This window comes from Poromitra crassiceps (assembly GCF_964638095.1).
Source record: "Poromitra crassiceps genome assembly, chromosome: 5".
NCBI classification, from domain to species: domain Eukaryota; kingdom Metazoa; phylum Chordata; class Actinopteri; order Beryciformes; family Melamphaidae; genus Poromitra; species Poromitra crassiceps.
The window spans coordinates 36,975,164-36,998,720 of NC_139642.1; the positions used below are offsets into that span (position 1 = coordinate 36,975,164).

A 23,557-nucleotide genomic window follows, 5' to 3' on the forward strand; every position below is an offset into this window, starting at 1 on the left:
GGGTCAGAGAAACCTAAGGCCAAGGGTCAAACAACCAAGAAAGTGGACAGTCACGTGTGTGTGTGTGTGTGTGTTAGCGGGGGTTGAGGATGGAACTTCAAGGTTACACCATCCCTCTGCTGGGGACCCGCGTCACACATCCTGTCTTTACACAATACTCTCCATCGACACACTCACACACAGACACACACACACAGACACAGACACAGACACACACACACAGACACAGACACACTCACACAGACACACTCACTCACACACACACACACACACACACACACACACACAGAGGCCTACTTCGTTCGTTCGTCACAGTGTCTTGATGTAACGGTGACCTGCTCTTCATTTGAGATCATATCACTCATTTGAAGTAATTTTGTTGTGCAGTTGATGTGTTGGTCTGTTTTCCTGGTAGTGGAACCTGAATATCTGAAGCTTCCTGGTTCTCTCCTCATGTCTTCTTGTTGGTTTGTTGTATGTATGATATATATATATATATATATATATATATATATATATATATATATATATATATACCGTAAATTCCGGACTATAAGACGCACCGGTCTATAAGCCGCACCTTCAAAGGTGACTATTTTTTTCTTCTATAAGCCGCACCGGTCTATAAGCCGCGGGTGTTTTGATGTTTAATTACCATATGTAAGGCTTCGTGCACAGAGGGGATTGTCGGGAAAGAGATGGCTGTTTGGGGAAGCTCCCATTTATTAACATTTCAACAAAACAAAAGTCAGGTCACTAATCCCCAGACAAAATCACACATTGTGGTATTTTTTGTTTTTTTTACAGTGCACACAGTGTCCGCGGTGTGGTGAAAAGAGGGCAAGAGAGGAAATTAAAACAGAAGTGGATTTATAGTTAGAAAGAGTGCTAAAGAAGAGAGAATTCCGTTTTTTATTTTTTTATTTTAGTTACTCACAGTACTATTGACCAGTCCAACTCAAAAGATATTCGGCAGTTTCACTTTGAGCTCTTGTTCCGCCGCTGGGCACACAGTGTCCGCGGTGTGGTGAAAAGAGGGCAAGAGAGGAAATTAAAACAGAAGTGGATTTATAGTTAGAAAGAGTGCTAAAGATAGTCCGGTCTGGTTATGACGAGTCTCGCTGGGTACAGTACGCCAAAGCGATATCCATTGACTCGATGATGCTGTTGTATGTTGCGCGTTTCTGTTGCACCAACGCGGAGAGGTCCTGCCGGACGAAAAAGCGCGTACCCTCCCAGGTGAGGGGCTTCTTCCCCGCAGCCTGGAGGATGAGTTGACGGTCGGGCCAGCGGAGTAGGCAGATGAAGATGGCCCTCGGTGGCAGGCCGGGGTCTGGACGTGGCCGAGGCGCCCGGTGTGCCCTGTCCACCTCTGGTGGTTTCTCGCCTTCCTTCAGGTCCAGGATGTAACACAGGATTTTGCCACAAAAGCGTCCATGTCACCAATCTCAGCTCCTCTTTTACATTGATCAGGCGAATGTTATTTCTTTTACTCCTGCTGATTAAGTCATCAACCTGCGTGTGCAGGGTTTCGATTTTGCATTTTATCCATTTTCGGACTCACTGTGTTGTTTTTGTCCTCCAGTGCGCGGATGCGCTTTTCCGCATTATAAACTCTGTTCACGGTTGCCTTAGTTTCTTTAGTGAGTGAGTGGATGGACTTCTGCACGTTTTCAAACTTGTTTTCAAGCTGCTCAAAACCTCTGAGCGATGTCGGACTTAATCGATAGTGTTTCACGGAGTAAAAGTTTAGCCCAAGCGTGTATCTCCAGCCTCCAGCAGGTGAGTCATTTCCTCATTCATGGCGTGATTGCTTCGTCTTTTTCTTTCTGCTTACCTGTGTTGTGTTATGTTATGTTATGTTATGTTGTTAAAAGAGGGCAAGAGAGGAAATTAAAACAGAAGTGGATTTATAGTTAGAAAGAGTGCTAAAAAAGAGAGATTTTTTTTTTTTTTTTGGAAAAAATCCATAGATAAGACGCACCGTTATATAAGCCGCAGGGGGCAAAAAAGGCCAAAAAACGGGAAAAAAGCCGCGGCTTATAGTCCGGAATTTACGGTATATATATATATATATATATACTGTATATATACTGTGTATATATATATATATATATATAGTAGTTGGAACGGCGGTGAGAACAGCCGCTAACAAACCTACATGCCTTGATCAAGTTACTGGAGATTACCCCTTCCCCCTCCCTCTCCCCCTACAGTGAAACAAGCTGGAGATACAGCAAATCACTTTGTAACATAGAGCTTTTTAAATGTCCGGAGCATTACATTATTTAGAGAGCTTTTTAAATGTCCGCAGCGTTACATTATTTGATTCTGTTTTATCCGTTTACAAGCACATGACTTCTGCATGTCACCGACACCGCCCCTTCTGCATGAAGTCTCTGTCTGAGCTCTCAAAGCCCTAAAGACTCTGGATTGGTTGTGCGATGCAGTAAAACACCTGTAATATTCTTGAAGCCCAAAATATTTCTGTATAATAGAGGATACAAATCAAATCAAAACCAGGCAGAAGTAGTTCTCCAAATGGTTAAATGCAGATTCCTGTGCGTTTAAGAAATCATGTTCGAAGGACAAAAGATGAGAGGAATCACACTCAATCAGATCAGGCATTTATGAGGCAGGAAAGCCATATCACAAGACTTATGAATGTCCCCATTCACATAAAGAAGCGTTTAGATTGGGCAGGCTGTCCAGCGTCCGCCCACACGGGGCAGCGCACACTGACTGATGGCACGCCAGACATGCGGCGATGCATGATGCATGTTACCCCGCATTTTTAACTGCCATTTTATTTGCTGTGGAAAAACCAAGAGCGATCTGTGATGGCTTAGCCTGCCTCTGCCTCATGATGTCTCTGTCTGAGCTCATGTCACTCAGCTGAGTGTCTGTTCTAATATGTGATTATCACACAGGCAGTCCACAGCCTCTCAGTTTGGTGGGAGGGGACGCCTTTTCTCCGATTTATGCTGATAAGACAAAGGAAAACTCTTTCCTACAATATGTAGCTTTAACCATTTGTAAGCCATGTAAGAAACTGTCAATAACCTTCTATATTTCCATAATGACCTGTATATTTCATGTTAACATATATTTAGCAGCAGTTTGCCACTTTTCCAAAGCGCTTCTTTACAGTCTATTGTTTTGAAAGTCAGACGAAAAGATAAGAGTGAAAACAGGCTTTTTAGTCGGCTAGCTAATAGAGTACCACAGGGATGATGTATTTTTTGTGGGCCAACTCACTCTTTTGAAGCGTTTTCTGTAAATTGCGTTGGAAAAAAAATGTATTTAAGCTTCGGGAAAAAAAAATTGTCCTCATTTGTGAAGATTGTCTTTCATAAACTTTTGTTAACCACAGACCTTATTTCATGCGTTTAACCAAAATACCCATACAAAAATCCCATTGACTTTTAGACGAAGGAACCGGAAATGCTAACATCCAGGTCTTCCGGACTCATTGCTGTGATACTCTATAAAAGACCGATTTGAAAGTTTATTGGTGGTGGGCTCTTATTTAGAAGACAAGGCTCAGGTGGCCCTCCTCAGCTTGTGGTTGAAATCATCAGCAGGCAGATAGAAAGATACTATCTCTGTGTGTTTCTCACACACATGATTATGAACCAACACCCTGCAGCGTTCTCATGCCTCGCCTCACCCTCAACCTTTAGAGCAGGAAGAGGCCCATGACCAGACTTGTACTGCTGCTGCTGCTGCTGTTGTTGTTGTTGTTGACAAATTTCTCTTTGTTGTAGATTAGAATCATTTCAGTTCATGATGACACACAGGAGTGGAGACATTTTAAAAGCTTGTGGCGTTTCTCAGTGCGTGCTGACACAGAGCAGGGCAGCAGGGCTAGGTTGCACCAACAGGGCTAGGTTGCACCAACAGGGCTAGGTTGCACCAACAGGGCTAGGTTGCAACAACAGGGCCTGGTCTTAACAATGACCGAATATGCCAGGCATAGTAAAGACCAGCTGGTGCAACACAGCCCAGAAGCTCACATATTGTGTGTTTAACACATGATGGACAGTAGCCTCAAAGTTGGCTCCGGGGACCCTCAGGGGTCCTTGAGGGGGTTCCAGGGGGTCCCCAGCAAAAAGGGGAATAATTTATTTTCACTATAATTCCATCCATAAGTAACACAATGACAGAAGGTATAACTGTTTTGGTCATGGGTTTCATACACTTTCTGTAATAAAACATTTAAAAGCTAAAATCTTATCAGATGGGTCTGTGGTCTAATTTGTGTCAGTTTAGGGGTCGTTGACATGAGAACGTTTGAGAACCACTGGCCTACACATAAAACACTGCATGCTGTCAGGTCTTATCTCCAAAATGACAACTTTCCAGGAATTAAGAAAAAACAGCCTTGTTTCTAGTTTGACGAGAAAGCATTTCTGATATTATCCCGTTTGTTTTTAAACTGTTTCATAAACCCAAAGAGGTCAGAAAACATGAGAATGACCAAAACTGTAGTTAGGTGGTTTTCACAGCACACAGCAGGAACACATTCAGCATGTCTAGAGATGTAACAGTGATAATGGAAGCATTATTGACAGTGTGGTGGTCATGCTCACAGCACGTCCCCACACTGTGTATGTTTAATGGATAGCACAAGATTAACCTAGTGTCATCACTGCACTCAATACTGAACACAGACATGAGATTATCTTCTCAACACAAGGGAAATTATTTGTCAAAAATGCTGTATTGCTTTAATGGCTCATTTGCAGTAAAACCAGCAGTCATGTCAGGAACTAGTGATTTAGTGAATGAAAATGTAGGTAAAATATGAGCTCACGTCTGTCAACAACAACTAGAAATATGAACCAAAAACTGATATTCTCAGTCAGGATAGTGTTGCATACCATGCATAATCATATAGCCTGATATTAGCTTAGGAACATTAGGCCATTTATTTTATTTCAATTATCATGCTTGTTGATCACCAAAAACAAAAATTAGAATGTGCAAAAAGTGCAGTAAAAAAAATCTTCAAATCGTCATGCATGGCTGATAATTGTGATTAATAATCACGGTCACAATATCGAGCAAATGAATCAAGATTTCCATTTGAGTCATTGTAATTTATGCTCTTATTTTCTTGGGAAGATTTAAACATGACTTTAATATAGCGGCTTGTAATGCGGAATACGTAAAGATTGATATTGTGTTGAAAAGGCGGCTAAGCAGCTAAACGGCAGGTAACCTTTGAGCCGTAGTAGTCAGTGATCACCATGAGGAGAACAACCACCGAAATGAAAAGGTCTATTTTTAGAGTGCCATCATGAAGGTTCTCCCCTCCATCCTCTGGCCCAGCTGCTCCTCCAGGCAGCAGAACAAAGGCTACTGTGGAGAGAGGAGCAGACTAAGCCCTAGTTATACTTTGCGGATTTGCGAGTCCGCCAGGCTCCTCCACGGTCCACGTGACGTAAATGTAATCATCAGAGGGTGTACGTGACGTGAGGGCTCTGTGCAAACACGTACCTCCACATTTTTGTGACCGTGCTTTGTGACTAGCTTCTTTTTTGCTGCTCTCAAACAGGTTAATTTTTGCCACATTGCAGTGGCTGATTACCCGCTGTACATTAAACTACACTTCTGCTCAAGCACGCATCGCTCTCCCCTCCTTTTAGCAACTTTCTCACTAATCCCACAGTGGTTTACCTGCTTTCGAGATCTGTACTTCGTTTGCCCCCCCCCACTCTCTCTCTTCACATGTCCAAGCGACTCCAGAAACTAGTATAAACAGAACTACTATGTGTCTGCGGTGTCCGCAGCTGTCTGTGTCTGCCTCAACTCGGGAGTGTCTAGTGCTTAACAGAGGAGACTAACAGGATTATCACACAGAATTGGATTCTTTTCAGTTTGCAAGGACAAGGTGCAGCGGCCTGCTGAATGTGCAAATCACACAGTAACACCCCCCCCCCACACACACACACACAGAAAACATCACATTTTAGGCAGTTAGCTGATGCCCTTATCCAGAATGTCTTACAATGAGCAGATTTTAAGCTTAAATTCCTGGCTGGTCAACAACACACACACACACACACACACACACACACACACACACACACACACGCACACTCACACCCTCACCCTCTGAATGGAACTGCATGGCAATCAGGAGGAGAGGGTGAATTGATGGACCCCTCTCCTTGAAAGGAGTATGTGGGATGGGGGGAGGGGAGAAAGACAGAAGGAGGGGTGTGTGTGTGGGGGGCAGGGGGGGTGCCATGAAGTCTAAATTGATGTGAGGTCGCTGAAAATGAAGATAGCAGCGCGAGACAAAAGAGAGGGCGGGGCCAGGCGGGCGAGCGAGGAGAACAGAGGGAAGGGAGGCCAATTGATTGTCTGGGGGATGGGGCGAGAGAGAGAGAGAGAGAGGGGGGTGACGAGATGAAAGTGGAGGAATACAACGGGACAGGAACATATTCCATTTTGGTTCATGTCGTTGCCCAAAGCACAGTCATGTTAGGATGCTTCATGTTGTTTTGTGTTGCGTTGCTTTGTGTTGCGATTTCGATGCATTTTCGATGGCTGACTTTCATCCACACACAGCACACTGAAATAGTGAGCCGGCAAGGGAGGAGAAGATACAGGAACAGGTGGATGAAAGAATCAGGAGGGAGGGAGGGAGGGAGGAGGAGGTTGGAGTCTGATGTAATATCATGGTCTCTCTCTGTGTGTGTGTGTGTGTGTGTGTGTGATTTTTGTCTTTCAGTGTCATCATTTCAATCACTTCTTACATCTCTCCCCACTGTATTTTACAGGATTTTGGGTAACACTTTATTTGGATAGTCGGCCTACAGAGAGTCTACAGAATATTTGTAACATTCCAATAGCTTACAGTATTATTTAGTTCAACTGTTTCACTTTTTTTGTAGATGTTTAACAGATTATAGAGTATGTGACAGTCCATAAAAATACCTACATATTCTCATAATAATGTAGTACCTCCAGGTGATGAGAATCAGGTGTGTGGAACAGGAAGCAAACAGAATCTGTTAAACATCTACAGACAAAGTGAAACAGTTGAATTGTTGAATGCCAATGCCAACTAATAAGGTGTTGAAATGTTACAAATACTCTAATTCAAATAAAGTGTTACTGGATTTTGTGTAAGTTTTGGAATTTATTTTATTGTCTCATTCTCATGTCCATGGCAGGCTGTAATTCTGGTTATTGTTAATCATTTGTTTATCTTTTTCTTCTTCTTCCTCCTCCACATTGTTAGCGGTCTGAGCCGGTGCACTTTCCCACTTGTGTGTGTGTGTGTGTGTGTGTGTGGGAAAGTCATTAGATCTTGTGACCTGACCGGCAGTTTTACCACAGTAGGGGCATTTCAAGGTGATGTGGTTATCGAGCGTCAGACTGTTGTGAGTGTGAGTGTGTGGTCGCCATGCTTTGGGAGTAGAGAATGGCATCTGCTGTGGGTTTGTCGTGCGTTGTAGGCAGGGCCGATTTTACCAACGGGCTTACCGGGGCTGAAGCCCCGGGGCCCGGGACATCAAGGGGCCCCAAATGTTTTTTTTTTTTTTTTTTTTTTTTTTTTTTTCCCCCAGCTACGAACAGACTTGAATACTGCTTGATTGATTTGTGCAATAATTGAATAACCATGTGTGTGTGCACTGTAGTAATAACAGCAATAATAAATACTAAATAATAATAATAAAAGTGCTTGTTGTGACATCTCAGTGGCAATGTTTTCTTTCCAATCAGGCTGTTTATGAAAGAACATGATGGCTAAACCTACAGTTTGTGTTTGTAAGTTAGAATGCTGACAGGAGAGCAGGTGGTGACATGAAAGTTAGTGAGAAAAGGAGAAGATACTGAATAATGACATCACAACAGTATAATCCTAATGTTGATTTAAAATTAGATATTCCTTTAAATACAGCTAAAAAAGGTTAAAGAAAAACACTAAAAAAAAATTCGCCGGCGTCCGACACTCCCTTCCGCTTGAGGGGGGGGCCCTGCAGAGATGAATAGCCCCAGGGCCCATGAAGTGTAAAATCAGCCCTGGTTGTAGGCTCCAGTTTCTCTCAGTGATGTTTGCCCTCTCTCACCATCATGCAATCTCTACCTCGTTACACAAATACACTGTATATCTCCCCTTATTGTATTTCTCCTATCGCCCCTCTGTCTGAAAGGCCTGATCTATACGCAGTGTTTGCGACACTGTTGCCCCTCCGCTGGCTTTGTTTACACACTGATCATGTGTTGAATTGTTGCCCCTCCACTGGCTTTGTTTACACACTGATCATGTGTTAGATTGAAGCACTTTTTGAAGATGACTTCTGGTCATTCTGCCTGTTGGACAGGTCAAAGTTTAGAGAGGCAGGAAAGATTGGGAGAGAGAGAAACGGGGGTGACTCGTGTGACAAAGGTGTTGAGGGTTGAAGTTGAACCCGCGACCTTTGTGGTGACATGGTATGCCAACCGATGTCTATGATTGAATCTCATTGTTGCATTGTTTGTCTACGAAATGTAGATGTGTACCTCTTTCCACCTCCATTCACTCCTAATTCTGTTCTTAATCTCATCACTAGCCTTCTCTTCACTGATGCTGATACTGCAGAAAGTAGTGTGGTGATCACATGCTGCCTGTCGCCCTGTTCAGGTGTTATGGGGTGCGTTCACACCCAGCATGTTTGGAGCAGATTATTTGAATTCTGGAGTGATGAGTCGGCTTATTTGGCCAGATGAGAGCGATGCCATTTGAAATAACAGCACAGACTCAGTCCTCTAACTACAGGGGTTCCCAAACTTTTCAATGCCAAGGCCCCCCAAATAGCATTAGCCTTTGGCCAGGACCCCCTATTGCAAGATTGACAATACTATTCCAAATGTCAAAAATTACATCCATACAACCTCCGGATATATTTCCTTACTTATTAATGTAATAGCCTAATAATTACATTTGTATCTCAAATCTTTTCTCATTTTGTCATATTCAATATTTCTGTTTTCCATTATAAACATTGTTCCAGGCTATGGGGCAAACAGCAACGTTCTTGTGCGGATCGCGGTTAGCAGGTCAACAAGGACAATGAATGTGATGATGTTTTGACTGGCAGGCATAACGATAGGCATGGCAAATACATGTGGAAGGAAAGGATTCAATTATACAGACTACATATAATTATATAATAAAAAAAATATATTCTTATTTTTATTATACTGTAATATTAACAAATAGAATTTAATCCTTTCCTTCCACTTTTTTCCCCGCAGTTTTTTTTTTTTTTTTTTTTGGTGCATTTTTCATTAATTTGCTGAGGCCCTCCTATAGCGCCCCTTGGCCCCCACTTTGAAAACCACTGCTGTGGTGCGGTTCTTGAGAAATGTAATCTGAACCGACAGGAATGACAGGAAACCACCCCAAAACGCATGGGTTTATGGGTATAAGGAGACACATGTTGACATCAGATAAGCAGCAGTTCCTCATGCCGGCATAACAAAAATGAGGGCAAACTGCAGTCTGGACTGATGCTCATATTCAGCTGTTTCTTTGTGTGTTTATTAAAGCAGAGAAAGTTACAGGAACTGGAATCTGATTTGTTTCCGACTCCACATCGCCAAAACCTCTCACCTGGCAGGATGACAGGTGACCGAAACTCTGTCCAATAAACAAGCTGCTTCTCAGCCATGTGACTTTTGTTTACAAGCCCTGGTTCAGTTATAAAATGGTTTGTGTGTATCTAAAACAAACCAAATACTAAACTAAACTTTTCCCGCTGCATTTCGGACCAGGAAAACAAAGTGTGGGTGAGATCGCTGTCGGATCACAAAGAAAACTAGTGTGAATATTTAAAGCGATCGTGTTGATGTTCGGTCCTCAGTCAACTTCACTGGAAGAATCAATCTCTCCTATAAAGAGACATTACAAGGTGATGACTGACACAACAGTCATTGCGAGCTGCCATAAATACTGCTGACTGCCACTCTGTCATTTCCCTGTTGTTGGCTGCTGAAAGTGAGTGGGAGTCCACAATAAAGCAGACAGCAACTCTCTGCTCAGCTATCAACAGGTCACCGCATAACAAGATGGTTAAAAACAGACATTTGAAATTATATATTGATAATTGAAGAATTTGTTGTGAATTTGATGTGTCAGTCTGTTTTCATTGTAGTGGGACCTGAATTACAGGAATGTCTGGTGCTTCCTGGTTCTCTACTCATGTCTGCTTAATGCCAGATAAAGGTTGAGGTTGGTCAAATATTACAGGGTTGATCAAATATTACAGTCCAGGTTTCAACGTAAAAAACAAAACACTGGCCCACTTGGCCAGTAGATCAGAGTTTTACTAGCCCCTTGTCATTATCACTGGCCCAGCAGCCAAAAAACCTCAAGTAAAGTTTTTCTTTCCATAATAACCTCTTAAACTGCACAGTAAAGGCTGTTACACACCAAGAGCGATGTGAATATACAGCACAAAATTGCGATGCGAATTTTGACCCACCTGTCAATCACAGCAACAGATGTGTACACGGTCGGAAGCAAATTTCAGAAAAATCGACCTTGGTCTGAAAAAATAAACACCGCAATAACGCTCAGTGAAACTTTGCTGTTGGTATGTGGTATGTACGGTTTGCTTTGACTGATATCGGTTCGAAAAATATTGTTGACGTGCAAATTAAACGCACGAAAAAAAACTGCTCCTGGTGTGTAAGGACCTTAACATGTTAGGATGTTATATTTGGTTGTTTTCCTTTAGTTATTATGGATATGTAATGTTGATATAATTCATAAATATGCCAAATAGATATTATGTGCATATGATGTTTTTTTTAAATGACTGACAAGATAACGTTAGACAGACGGTGAAGTCGGGTAGAAGTCCAGTGTTTCCCCTGTATCTACTGTGGCAAGCTGCCATGGTAAGATCATGACATGCCGTGCTAAAAATATTTTCAAAATAATCTAATGGTTTCACTTGGTAGGCTAAACTGCTGTTAGAATCAGTGTCATAGGCACTGCTGCTGAAACGTGACAGGCAGAGCACAGAAGAACACGTACACTGCTGCCTAGAATATTTCCATAATCAATCAGTCATTTACTATAGAGTAGGATAATAACTGCTGTGTGCGTGTAACGTGTTTCTCCCTCGGAGGCTTCTTGAAAACAATGACATCTTCTAAAACGCGCTCCGGCCCAGTGACGGCCAATCAACTTGCCCTGCATAAACATTTCCTGGCCCCGGGCCAGTGGGCCATTGGTTATGTTGAACCCTGCAGTGTGGTATTTGAACATTGAAGTAAGTGAAGTTGGTTTGGTTTGTTGTCTTCAGTCAGGTCAGGCTGAGTCTGCAGAGAGCAGGACAGAGTGAAGTTGGTTTGTTGTCTTGGTCAGGCTGAGTCTCTCTGCCTGCTGCAGAGAGCAGGACAGAGTGAAGTTGGTTTGTTGTCTTGGTCAGGCTGAGTCTCTCTGCCTGCTGCAGAGAGCAGCAGAACCTCCAGGATTTCAGCAGAAAATCAGGCGCCATTGATGTAAAGTTTCAGTTTTCTTTTATTTCCAATGGGATATTACTGATTGATTTCTTGGGGTTAGGGCTCTCCATCACCTCGCCTCTCCCCTCTCCTCTCCTCTCCTCTCCTCTCCTCTCCTCTCCTCTCCTCGCCTCTCCTCTCCTCTCCCCTCCTCTCCATCTCCTCTCCTCTCCCCTCCTCTCCTCTCCTCTCCTCTCCTCTCCTCTCCTCTCCCCTCCTCTCCTCTCCTCTCTCCCCTCCTCACCTTGCCTTACAGCCATCCCCTCCTCTCCTTGCACTAATGACCTCACTGTGAGGAATGTGGACCATGCGGGGGTCAGAACAGAGAGTGGTTTTCCTAGGTGGCCTGGTTCCTCTCCCTCGCACCGCCTTCGGGTGTCTGGTACCAGGCTGCAGTCACAGGACCAGACGAGCCGGGGGCACTGAGGGAGGGAAACCACGCCTTTACTGTACAGGAAAAAAGGGGGGAAGTCAGTGCCGAGGCTCTTTTTGTGTTGATGATGATGTGGCGAGATATTCAGTTCAGCTCAATGTGCTTTACTGGCAAAGACAGTTCAAAAACAAAGCATGTAACAAGAAATGAATCATCAATTAACCTGTGTGTGTGTGTGTGTTTGTGTGTGTGTGTGTGTGTTTGTTGTGTATTCAGACCCTCTGTCTGTCAGTATTTCTGTGCTTATGTAACTCGTGTTTGTGAGGAAAAATAATTCAGCAAAATATAATATTAGCCATTAAAAATAGAGCGTTTCTTAATTTTTCTCATCCAACTGTTTTGCTTTGTTATTATATATCATATACTATATATTCTATACAGATTCATCAATATTCTGTCTCTTTCTTTGCCCCCCCCCCTCTCTCTCTCTCTCTCTGTGAGTCCATGCGTGTGTCAACCACTACTGAAGCCATTCCAGATCATATTTTATGATCACTGAGTGACCACAATGATAATAGCTACCTTGAACAGGCTTCCAACATTTCAATCCATAACACAGACAAAATGGTTGCTCCGGTCCACACAAATGGGATATAATTTGTTCATTCTGAAAATAAAAGCTGTCGTCGATGCAAGAACTGACATTATGTGACTAACATGAGTGAAGCTTTGGCTTTGGTCACATGTTTGTGCACATAAGTAAAACTGCTTTGTGTTTTGAGCTGCATGGAAATGAAAATGTATCAGAAAAAGCTGAGTCTTCCATAATACCTGAGGGGGGGTGGGAATCCAGATTTGGGCTTCAAACAGCATTAATGTCTGACAACAGTCTAAATTAATGTTAATCCCTCCATAAAAATTATGTTAAAATGTGCCTGTGTACTGGGTATACAGCAGCCCACTCAGTATTTAGCACTAGTGCAGTGCCCATTCAAAACATGTCTGTCTGGAATGGGCGATTGCTGCTTGCAGCTTTTCGAGAAACTCTCATGCAAACAAATTCACATTCGACTTCCTTGGGTCCCCAGCAAGTGTACAGGCCGTTTGCCCCGCTGCTGCATAGAGCGCTGTCGCCCCGCTGCTAAGTTTATTCATATTTGTCCTTCAAGTCAGTTTTGGTGGAGCACGAACTCCTTCATTACTTGTGTTAGTGGTAGGGAGTTGACTTGGTTCAGGCGATGTGTGCCCAGTGTTTGGCGGATCCGGATCCGACACACGTGAGCCAGACTGCGAGGACATCTCTTGGCCTCCAGAAAGACCCGGAGCGCCTCAGGATCCATCTTCTTCTCCAGCTGTGCCTGCTCCAAGGTCACTAGGGCCGGGTCGGCGCCGTGGTCAAGGAGCAGCTGGACGATGGCCACGTTGCACCTCCTCCACAGCACCTCATCCAGCAGGCGAGACACCACATCAGAGGTCAGAACACCAGCGGCCTGGAGCAGCAGGCGGAAGCAGTCCAGGTTGTGGCGGGCGGCACTGATGTAGAGAGGAGACTTCCAGAGGATGTGATCGCTGTCCATGTCAACAGCGGCATAGAACCTGATGAGTTCCTGCAGGATGTCCAGCCTTCCCGCCTGGGCAGCTTGGTAGACAGGGGTGTATGGCCAGTGTCCACTTCCGTTGGGGTTGGCCCCGGCTTCCAGGAGGATCCGGATGCAGTCCAGGTGACCGCTGTGCACGGCCCAGTAGAGAGGCGTGCACTCACTGGCATTATTTACCTGGGCACCCTGGGTGATCAGGTCGGCCACACAGGCAGCGTGACCCCGCATGGCTGCGAGCCCTAGAGGTGTGGTCCATCTGCCGTAATATCTCACAAACCCAGTCAACTCATTGATCCGCTTTCTGAAACGATCCTCCTGCAGCAGGGTCCTCAGTGTGTCTAGGTCTCCTGCGCCAGCAGCATCGTGGAGCTGCTTGTTGTCATGCGCTGCTCGAGCAGCCATTCCTTCAGCTCTGTCACTGTACCACACCGACTTGTGTCTCCAAACGGAAGGCTTTATGAAGGGACTCAAGTGTGTTGGACCTTATGACTTCATAAGACTGATGACATCACAATTGCTCAAGTGACTTCACTGATGACATCACTCACTGATGACATGACAATCGCTGGAGTGACATCACTGATGATATCACAATTGCTCCAGTGACATCACTGATGACATCCTCTGTGACAGCATCAGTAATTTATGACTCGGTGATATATGACATCACCTGGCCACCAGGCGTGTTTCCAAATTGCACCAAATCTGACACACCCGCCAAGTGTGAACTGAAGTCGATCGGATGAATGGTTCCAGTCAGAGATATGTGAAGGACACACACACAGAGAGATTCCTTGAATTAGTAGAGATTAGCCACAATTCACACAAATCTACATGTGGTATTTTGTAAATTATTACGAAATTAAGGTTTATTTTTTGCATGATTTTGTTGGGGGTAACCACATGCTTGACTGCGTATGTTTAATAAAATGTACAGAATTGAGCCTAACAGTAAAAAATTAACTAAAGCGAGTCTGGACATTTTCCTGGCCTGGCTGCAGCCTCAGGCCCTGCTGATGCTTCAGTATGTGACAGAATGCAGTGCTTCTAAGTTCTTGTACAGCAGTGAATCTCTGCTGGGAGTGAGATGTCTGTTCTGTTGTTTAAAGGGTTAATTCCAGCCATTTTCAAACTGGGAGTCTGAAAATGTATCTTATCTCAGTTTAGGATGATACTTAGGGTTTTTGGTATTAGTCAGATTTCCTAACTGCATTAGGGGAAAACACCCTGTCTTATCTCTGATATCCTATCTTAGAAGCAGCCTAACTTGAGCATATCCTACTTTAGAACCTGTTTTCCCATCATGTTCCATGATACATTTCATATAATTATTCTATTATATGGATTCCATGCAATTCTGACCAAAATCTGCTCAATTACTTCACTATAGAGTTGCTTGTCTCTCTTGCCTGGGTGCATGTTGATAAAAACACGTACATAATAAAAATGATCTCAAGTCGGGGCTTTCTCGCACAGATTTGATGCTCCCTCTGCCGATGTTTCAGCACTTCGCTCTTTGCCGTCGCTGCTGCTGCTGTCTGTCTACAGTCAGGATACGGATCAACTGAAAATGAATACATGATGATGTCTCATTACTAGGGCTGGGCGATAAATCAATAGCAATATATGCTGTCAGCGATAGACACTTCATCAATACAATAAGAAAATAGTTCAATTCAATATGCCTCTTGATAATGGAGCGTGTGCTGAGTGACACACAAACAGCCAGTCAACCAGACAAATCTTAAAGTTCCCACCGGAACATATTTATTACACAGCTGCAACACTCAATTTGTGTGCTTTTAATTGTTGAGTTAACATATCGACTGATATGAGATGTTTTATATCGATATTGCCCAGCCCTACTCATTACAGAGTGAAAAGTCGGTATGTTGTAAAAGCATGATGGCAAATATGGGTCCAGGTCGAAAATAGCAGTTATGTTTTATGTCTTGGAATTGATGCCAATGATAATAATAATTCCTGTATTCTCATGTACAGAGAAGACCCTCGGTGTCCTGACTAGGCTTTGGATTAGAAGTTGTTTTCTATTAGAAACCAGTTGAATTCAGTATGATGGAAGGGTTTTATTTGACTGTAGATCTACTAAGACTACGTCAACTGAAATGAAGAAGGGCATCGTACGGAAAACGGTTTTCATTCAAACATTTTTTTATACTTATGGTCTGTCTTCCTCTTTCTCCCCCTTTCATTCTCTCTGTCTCTCTCTCAGCACACCTCCCTGTCGGCCAGCCGCTCAGAGAAGGGCACCGGTTGGTCGAGCCGGTCGCTCGGCGCCCGATGTCGTAACTCCATCGCCTTGTGTTCCGACGAGCAGCCGCACATCGGAAACTACCGGCTGCTCAAAACCATCGGCAAGGGAAACTTCGCCAAAGTCAAACTGGCGCGCCACATACTGACCGGCAGAGAGGTGAGACTGGTGAAGAGGGATGAAAAAGATCCATCTTAGAAAGTAATTTCATCATGTTATGGTATAAAGTCGTATTTTTGCAAAGGAATTGCAAATTTGCTCGATTATACATAAATGTAGCTTGTTTCGGCAGTTCTTTTCGTATAGAAGAATCAGATTTGAAGCAAGTGGAGCCGATTACCTTACATGAAGATGTTTCTACTCACTTCAAGAAAATAGACTTTATGAGATTTTAAGGCTGAAGAAAAGAAATTGCTATTTTCTTGCAGTGTGGGGTTTAGGAAGGAAAGTAGCCTGGGTGAAGTAGCCTTCAACGTAATGTCACAGACTATGCCTGTAACATAAGTTACATGGAGGTCACGTGGAGGCTGGGTTTACCCATGCTAGAAGCAAAGGGGAAGAGTGCAAGAATGAAGGTTAAATGTGTGTTTCGTTTGGTATAGATGATAATCCACGTAAAAAGTCAGTGGGGGGGGGGAATCTGTTCTTAAAGGGTCAGAAAACTTCAAATACAGTAGAAAAGATTGGAAACTGTAAGCAATGAACGAACGAACACAAAATACACAGTTTCGTCTTCATTTATTGAAGTGTTGAAGTGTTGGTATTTGTTACTGCTTGTACATAATTTATAGCAAATGAACTGCATCTTATAGTCTCCCATTATTCTATTTGTACGTATGCATGCTGGGATGGGTGAGGCTGGTGAAGAGGAGTTGAGACCGACTCAGGGTTTGGGACTGAGAACAGTACTGTAGATCCACCCACAGATGGGCTGTTAAAGGGCTGTTCTGCAGAGTTCACACCACCTTCTGTTAGCTTCCACAGCCCGCCAAGTCTTTCTCATCATGAAGAGAGTAGAAGGTGTGTGTGTGTGTGTGTGTGTGTGTGTGTGTGTGTGTGTGTGTGTGTGTGTGTGTGTGTGTGTGTATATAAGTTCATTGTAGTCTTTCCCCTGACCTACATTAGCTGCGTTGCTAAACCCAGGCGGCTCAGTAGGAACTTGCTGTCTGCTGGGTCATGTGAGAGTGCTTGTTTGTCCATAAAGCAGAAGGAGTCAGTGGGGGTGTATTACACTGTGGGTCTGACGCACCCTGTGACCGGGGCACCACACACTGTTAAGCCTCTTATGAGGCTGTGTCGGTTTGTTTAGTGGCTTTCAGCTTCTGTGGACTTTACGTGCTGTAAAACACTCACTACAATGTGCCATGACTTTTTGTCTCATGTCATGCGATGTCAAGGTGTTGAATATATGATATAAAACGATTTCAAGATTTCCTTTTTATCGTCATTGTCCACAACTGACAAAAAAAAATGGCAAATGTCAAAAAGCTGCCCATTGATTTGAACTTGTTTCCAGATCTATCAAGCTTATTTAGTGATATTTTTAGTCAAATGATCGCACTGCAATGGCAGATAATCTCGCTGGTTTTAATAACTTGATGCAAACAAAATAGAAAATCTTAAAACAAGAAACTTTAACAAAACTCCTGAAACAAGTTACATTCTTTCTCCTGGGAAAAAAAGGCCAATTTGTTGAAAGAGGTAAAGTTCTCTGCCAGTGCAGTGAGATGATCTCACACAGAAACAAGATCCTAAAATAAGTGTGATAACTGTGAAGCATCAGAAGGTTTCTTTTCATCTCTTCCCGTTCTGCCGTCTCCTCTCAGGTCGCCATCAAGATCATCGACAAAACGCAACTCAACCCAACCAGCCTGCAGAAGGTAAGAGATGTGACACACACACACACACACACACACACACACACACACACACACACACACACACACACACACACACACACACACACTGTCACAGGCACATTTAAATATGACTGATATGTTATGTATAAGAGGGACTGTGACTTAAACTGTGACTTGATCATTCATTTTCTCCCTCTCTAAGGAGACTTTTCCCTATAGTTTTCCTGCCTTTTTTGTATTCCCCATCGCATCCACACATTACCTTATCTACTTAACCTTTCAAATGTCATGAGAAATCAGAACACAACAGCAGACTATCTGCCAATTTATCTGATGGCTGCCAGGACAGCTAGTCAGCCCAGTTGCGTGTCAGTGTGTACATTAGCATTAGCGTCCCACGCTAGGCTCCTCACCTGTTGTTTTACCTCGGGTTGTGACTCTCACATGACCCCGGCGTGTGGCAGCCTGCTGAACTTTGACCTTTGTGTTGTTATCATGTGAAGCTGAGGGAAGCTGTTACTGGCTGCAGGGCTAGGGGAGAAAAACAACAATTGTGGATTCAGAAAGTGGATTCAGTTCTGTTAGTTTTGAATGACAGAAACATTATTTCAGATGAGACTGAGGCTGCGTTCACACTGCAGCTCAAAATGTCTCAAATTCAGACCCCCCCCCCCCAATCCCCTTATATGTGACTCAGATGTGCTGTTTTCTAATCAGTGTGGACTTTTTTTTCCTGGATTTTCGATATTGTGATCTGGATCACTGGGCAGTTGATATTATATCAATATCGTGATATCAGACAAGATATTGCCTTAGATTTTTGATATTGTAAGTGTAATATAGTTTTAAAGGCTGCATTACAGTAAAGTGATGTAATTCTCTGACATATATACACAGAAAATGACACTATATCATGTATCATGTATCGCCATTCAGCTGATGTTTATGACGGACAATGAGATAGAGCAATGGAAAGAAAGCAAAACACCAGACCACACACTGGAGTCTCTTCATGTTCTGTGTGAATTCAAACACCGGCTCGGTTTCACACATGATTTGAATGATTTGGGCATTCAGACCGTCCAGGAAACTGCCAACTATCATATTCTCAGGAGGAATTGTCTCCTTTGATGTCTGGACTTTGAGTCCCATATAGTCTCAGTAACAACCAGCATGTGTCCTGTCAGCTGTGCCTGTGTCTAACTCTGGAACTAACACAGTAACCTATATCAATGTATGCTTGTCCAGGGGCAGGGCCACCAGGGGTTGGCACACACACACACACACACACACACACACACACACACACACACACACACACACACACACACACACACACACACACACACACAGGCACACACAACTCTACAAATAGACTAAATGTGGTGCATTCAAAGCCTTAATGAGATTAAGCCAACTCCAGGCCAGACTTGGCCTGGTGAGACTGCATGCGTGCGAGCGTATGTGTGTGTGTGTGTGTGTGTGTGTGTGTGTGTGTGTGTGTGTGTCCATTCAGAGCGATGAAATAATATAATAGTCCAATTAGAGATGAAAGGATTACTGGTTTAATGATAAACTGTGTTAAAAACTCCTGGCGGTTACAGTTTCAAATTGTAATTATCCTTAAAACCGTGTTTGCGGTAAACTTTGATTACCGCCATTATCGCTGCTGCACAGATTGCTGTTTGCTTGTTTATTCAAAGTTGATTAAAAGTGCCCAAATCTCATTACATTTTGGTGAGGTTTTTACTCAACAACAGTCATGATATTCTGATGGGAAAATCCTGCTGTTTGGGTGAGGGGGGTTTTGTGTGTGTGTGTGTGTGTGTGTGTGTCTCTGTGTTCCATGCTCCATCATAACACACCTCAGATGTGAGAATTGGTGCAGATGACATCATCTTTGCCGTCTTTGTCACTAGTAGGAGATAGTTTTGACCGTGTGTGTGATAGTCTCCGTTCTCACAGTTAGTAGAAGAGTAGCTCTTTGTTGGGCAGCAGCCTCTGTTGACCGAACTCTGGCCTTGTCTGGTTCTGTGTTGACTTCATCAGCAGCTCCACCAACACTCACATCAGCTGGATCGATATCACATCTCTCACACACATGCACACACGGACACACACGGACACACACACACACACACACACACACACACACACACACACACACACACACACACACACACACACACACACACACACAGCTAGAAGATTGAAGAACACTTGGCTAGTTAGCTCAGCAGTGCAGCTGGGTTTGGACTCTATTGATAGCTCAGAGTGCGTTATTGACGGCGTCTGGCTCTGTGTGGTCTGACTCTGGCCTAGATACAAGCTCTCTTAAAGCCACAGTGAATAGAAAAAAGACTTTTTCGCCTTGGTTCATTCTTCATGTCACAATGTTATTTAAAGGCACAGTTCACCCAGTAATGAAAATTCTGTCATCACCTACTCCCCCTCATGCCAGTGTAAACACAGGTCAAGTTTGTCCATATAACACACAGGGAGGTTACCAGCACAACTCCATAGTAGCCTTCTCCAAAACAACTGAAGTCAAGAAGACTTATAGCCTATTTACATCATAACTACAGCTGATTGATGTGCAACACATAATGGTGTATAGGTCTTTCTATTCAGTGTGACTGTTTGGCTGTTTTTGTTTTTAACTCTAAAGAACTGGTCCCCTATGAAGCGGTGCTGAAAACCTCCCTGTGTGTTATAGATGGTTTTAACTTGACAACAAAAACATTCTAAATTGAACCCCCGCTCACTTCCTGTTGCAGTGTTTGCTATGGACATAAAAGAAAAAAAACATTCAAGTGCAGGACTGACTGACCATTCCGTGAAAACCGTCTATACAGCTGAGCGGCGAAAACAAAAGTAACGATGTCGAGTGAATATTTCTGCAGTTTGCCGAATGCTGAGAAAAAGGAAGTGCTGTGGGGTTGCGCTCTGGTGAAAACCGTCTATACTGTAGTCGTGTATGGACAAACTTCACCCCAGTTTCATTTGGCATGAGGGTGAGTAGATGGAGATGATGACAGAAATTTCATTTTTAGGTGAACTATTCCTTTACAAATGCACAAAATCTTCACTTTCTTGTATTTTATTATCAAAATCCCAGTAGTTTTATAGAATAGAATATAATAGAATAACCTTTATTTTCCAGCCAAGGCAGGAGATTTGTCATTGGTCTCATCCAGTACATAAGAACACAGGCAAACATGTTTACAAAATAGGGACATCAACAGGACATCACATCACATCACATCACTCAGTCAATAGTGCATTCATACTCATGTGCACAGCCTACACTCCAGTATGTGCATTACTGTAGTTTATTGACTACATTGATTGATTGATTGCATTTGGAATAAAAGACCCCTTGTAAATCTTTTTGCTTGCCAGGGGTACTCTATAGCGCCACCCTGAGGGAAGCAACTCAAACTCAGGGTGGAGGGGATGTGTTTCATCATTAATGATTAGTAGGGCTTTCCTCTGTACAGCACCTTATCTCCTCAAAATAGCATATTTTCAGTGTTCATATATAATTCCAACCCAATTAAACCATCACAGATTTTTCTTTAAACAAACACCACAAACAATACATTTCTAGTCATCATGAGCTCACTGTCCTTTTTCTTATTTTAATTTAGATTCATTTTGATTTCAGCTTGAGTGTGGATCCTTGTCAGGCGATACCTGATACTGACCCCTGCTGCCACTCAAGAGACTTTATGACAAATCATTGAATAGCTCATCACCAAAACCCTGTATATCAGCTGAGAAAAAAGTCAGTTTGATATCTCAGAAATATCTGGAACCAGGCTGTAAATAATAATAATAATTTAGTAAACTCAGATTAAATGTGAATGATCCATTATCCTTTATAAAGTGCCATCGCTCACATCGCTAATCTCATCTTGATGTGAAACTCTCTCAGCGTGGCTAAAAGTGTCAGACTGACTTGGGCCTTTGTTAATAAACTACTGACTGTGGTTTTAACAGGGGTGAAACTGGGGTGTGTGTGTGTGTGTGTGCGTTCGCGCGTGTGTGTGTTCGGTTGCCATGCTGTGGGACAGTGCACAGAGTTTTCTTACAGCAGTATTTGCCTTCTCTCACAACAAAGTAGCTTCCACTTAATTACACTGTGAATCTACCCTGTAAATCTCAAGAGTTAAGACTGTGAGGGTTTAACAGCTGTGTGTGTGTGTGTGTGTGTGTGTGTGTGTGTGTGTGTGTGTGTGTGTGTGTGTGTGTGTGTGTGTGTGTGTGTGTGTGCGCGGTCTGCAGCAGTGTGGTAGTGGGTCAGTGCTGCATAGTGCTGCAGCAGTGTCGGTGTCAGTTCCTGTTCTGTCAGCATTATTCTCTCAGTACAGGACACTCAACACACTGCCAGGTCTCTCTCTCTTTGTCTCTCTGTGTGTCTCTCTCCATCTCTCTACATCTCCCTGTCTGTCTCTCTCTGTCTCTCGGTCTGTCTCTCTCTACATCTCCCTGCCTCTCTCTCTGTGAACCCCTTCATCAGGTTTGCCTCCATGCCTTAGTTCTCTCAGTCTGGGTTTCTATCAGGCTATATTCTTTGCAAATGACCACATACTGTATGGCATTAGAAAAGCTGAATGGAAAGGCAAACCTACAAACATGGGCAATATGGACCAAAAATCCTATCTGGTACTTTTAGGTGGGATGGCGAATTGGCGATACACCAGAGATATCTTGAACTTGTTGGGATAAAATGTTCAGTAAGTCAAAGCTGTGAGATGACACTGGCACTTTTATTAAAACAAGACTGTGATCAAAATAAAATAGAAAGACAGGGTTTCCTTCACTGACTATTGCTGCTTTCACAAAATATTTACACGGTGAGATCTCTGATAAATAATCATCAGTAATGTAGATATAATGACTAAGTGGGTAAAGGCAAATAATAGAACAGCTCGAACAGTCTGGTAGGTTCAGAAAATGACATCACTTTACTGTAATGCAGCCTTTAAAACCAGGAAAAGACAATACTTATGCCATATCACCATATTACAATATCCAACATGTAAGACGATATCTAGTCTCATATCATGATCACCCAGCCCTAGCCGGATCTCAAAGAAAATTGTTAACACTCGTTTAAAGCATTTTTTTTATATACCGTATATATATTGTTGGAGATGCAAATATTTTTCTTGACTTAGAATTAGATAATGATGTTGGCTTGGTATAACTGCATCAGTTTCATTGGACAACAGTTCAAAAGTGAAGCTGGACATCAACCTGAGCCTCCAGAAGTATCCAACCCCATGTGCAAGTCCTAATGTAGTCCTTTATGACCATTAGCTGGTGACGTATTGGAATATTAGGATGTTGTTTATAAGCATGAAATATGGCCAACATGAGCTGACACTAAAGATCAATAACATGTCCAATACCAATTCTTCAAATTGTGTGTGTGTCTGTGTGTGTCTGTGTGTGTCTGTGTGTGTCTGTGTGACTGTTACAGCAAGCCAATTGATTAGCTGATGGAAACGCATCTCATTCACATTTGATCTTCCACAACATTAAGAGAATGTGCACACATTTTGCTTGACATCTGGATATAAACAAAGCTACAATCAACTGTCTCTTTTCTCTCTGCTTTCCTCCTCTCTCTCTCTACACCGCATGTTACAGCTATACACTCTCTATCAGCTCCTGTAATTCACTTTACTGTAGCTCCGTGCCCCACTTTCCCTCCTCCCACCAGGTGTAGCGTTAGGGTTGAGGTTAGTCTCTCTTTCTTTCTCTCTCTCTCGGTCTGTCTCTCTCCATCTCTGTCTTCCTTTCTTCTCTCTTCCACTTTCCTCATCATCTTGTTCTCTCATTCTCTTTACTGTAGCTCTGTGCCCCACTTCTCTCTCTCTCCCCCTCTCTCTCTGTCTCCATCTCCCCCTCTCTCTCCCTCTCTCTGTCTCTCTCC

At 43.2% G+C, this 23,557-nt stretch overlaps 2 protein-coding genes across 3 annotated transcripts in view; one reads left to right on the forward strand and one right to left on the reverse strand.

The window, feature by feature from the left end:
- mark4b (MAP/microtubule affinity-regulating kinase 4b) overlaps positions 1-23,557 on the forward strand; it is an 84,222-nt gene that overhangs the window by 17,116 nt on the left and 43,549 nt on the right. For both annotated transcript variants that reach the window (XM_083637562.1, XM_083637563.1), the window contains exons 2-3: positions 15,716-15,913; positions 17,581-17,634. In XM_083637562.1, coding sequence (XP_083493688.1) covers positions 15,716-15,913; positions 17,581-17,634 — 252 coding nt within the window. The remainder of the gene's footprint in view (positions 1-15,715; positions 15,914-17,580; positions 17,635-23,557) is intronic.
- On the reverse strand, positions 13,054-13,884 carry LOC310777359 (ankyrin repeat and SOCS box protein 12-like; the record flags this gene model as incomplete). Its single annotated transcript, XM_083637690.1, has 1 exon — positions 13,054-13,884. One exon carries the CDS (start codon positions 13,882-13,884, stop codon positions 13,054-13,056), a length of 831 nt encoding a protein of 276 aa, XP_083493816.1.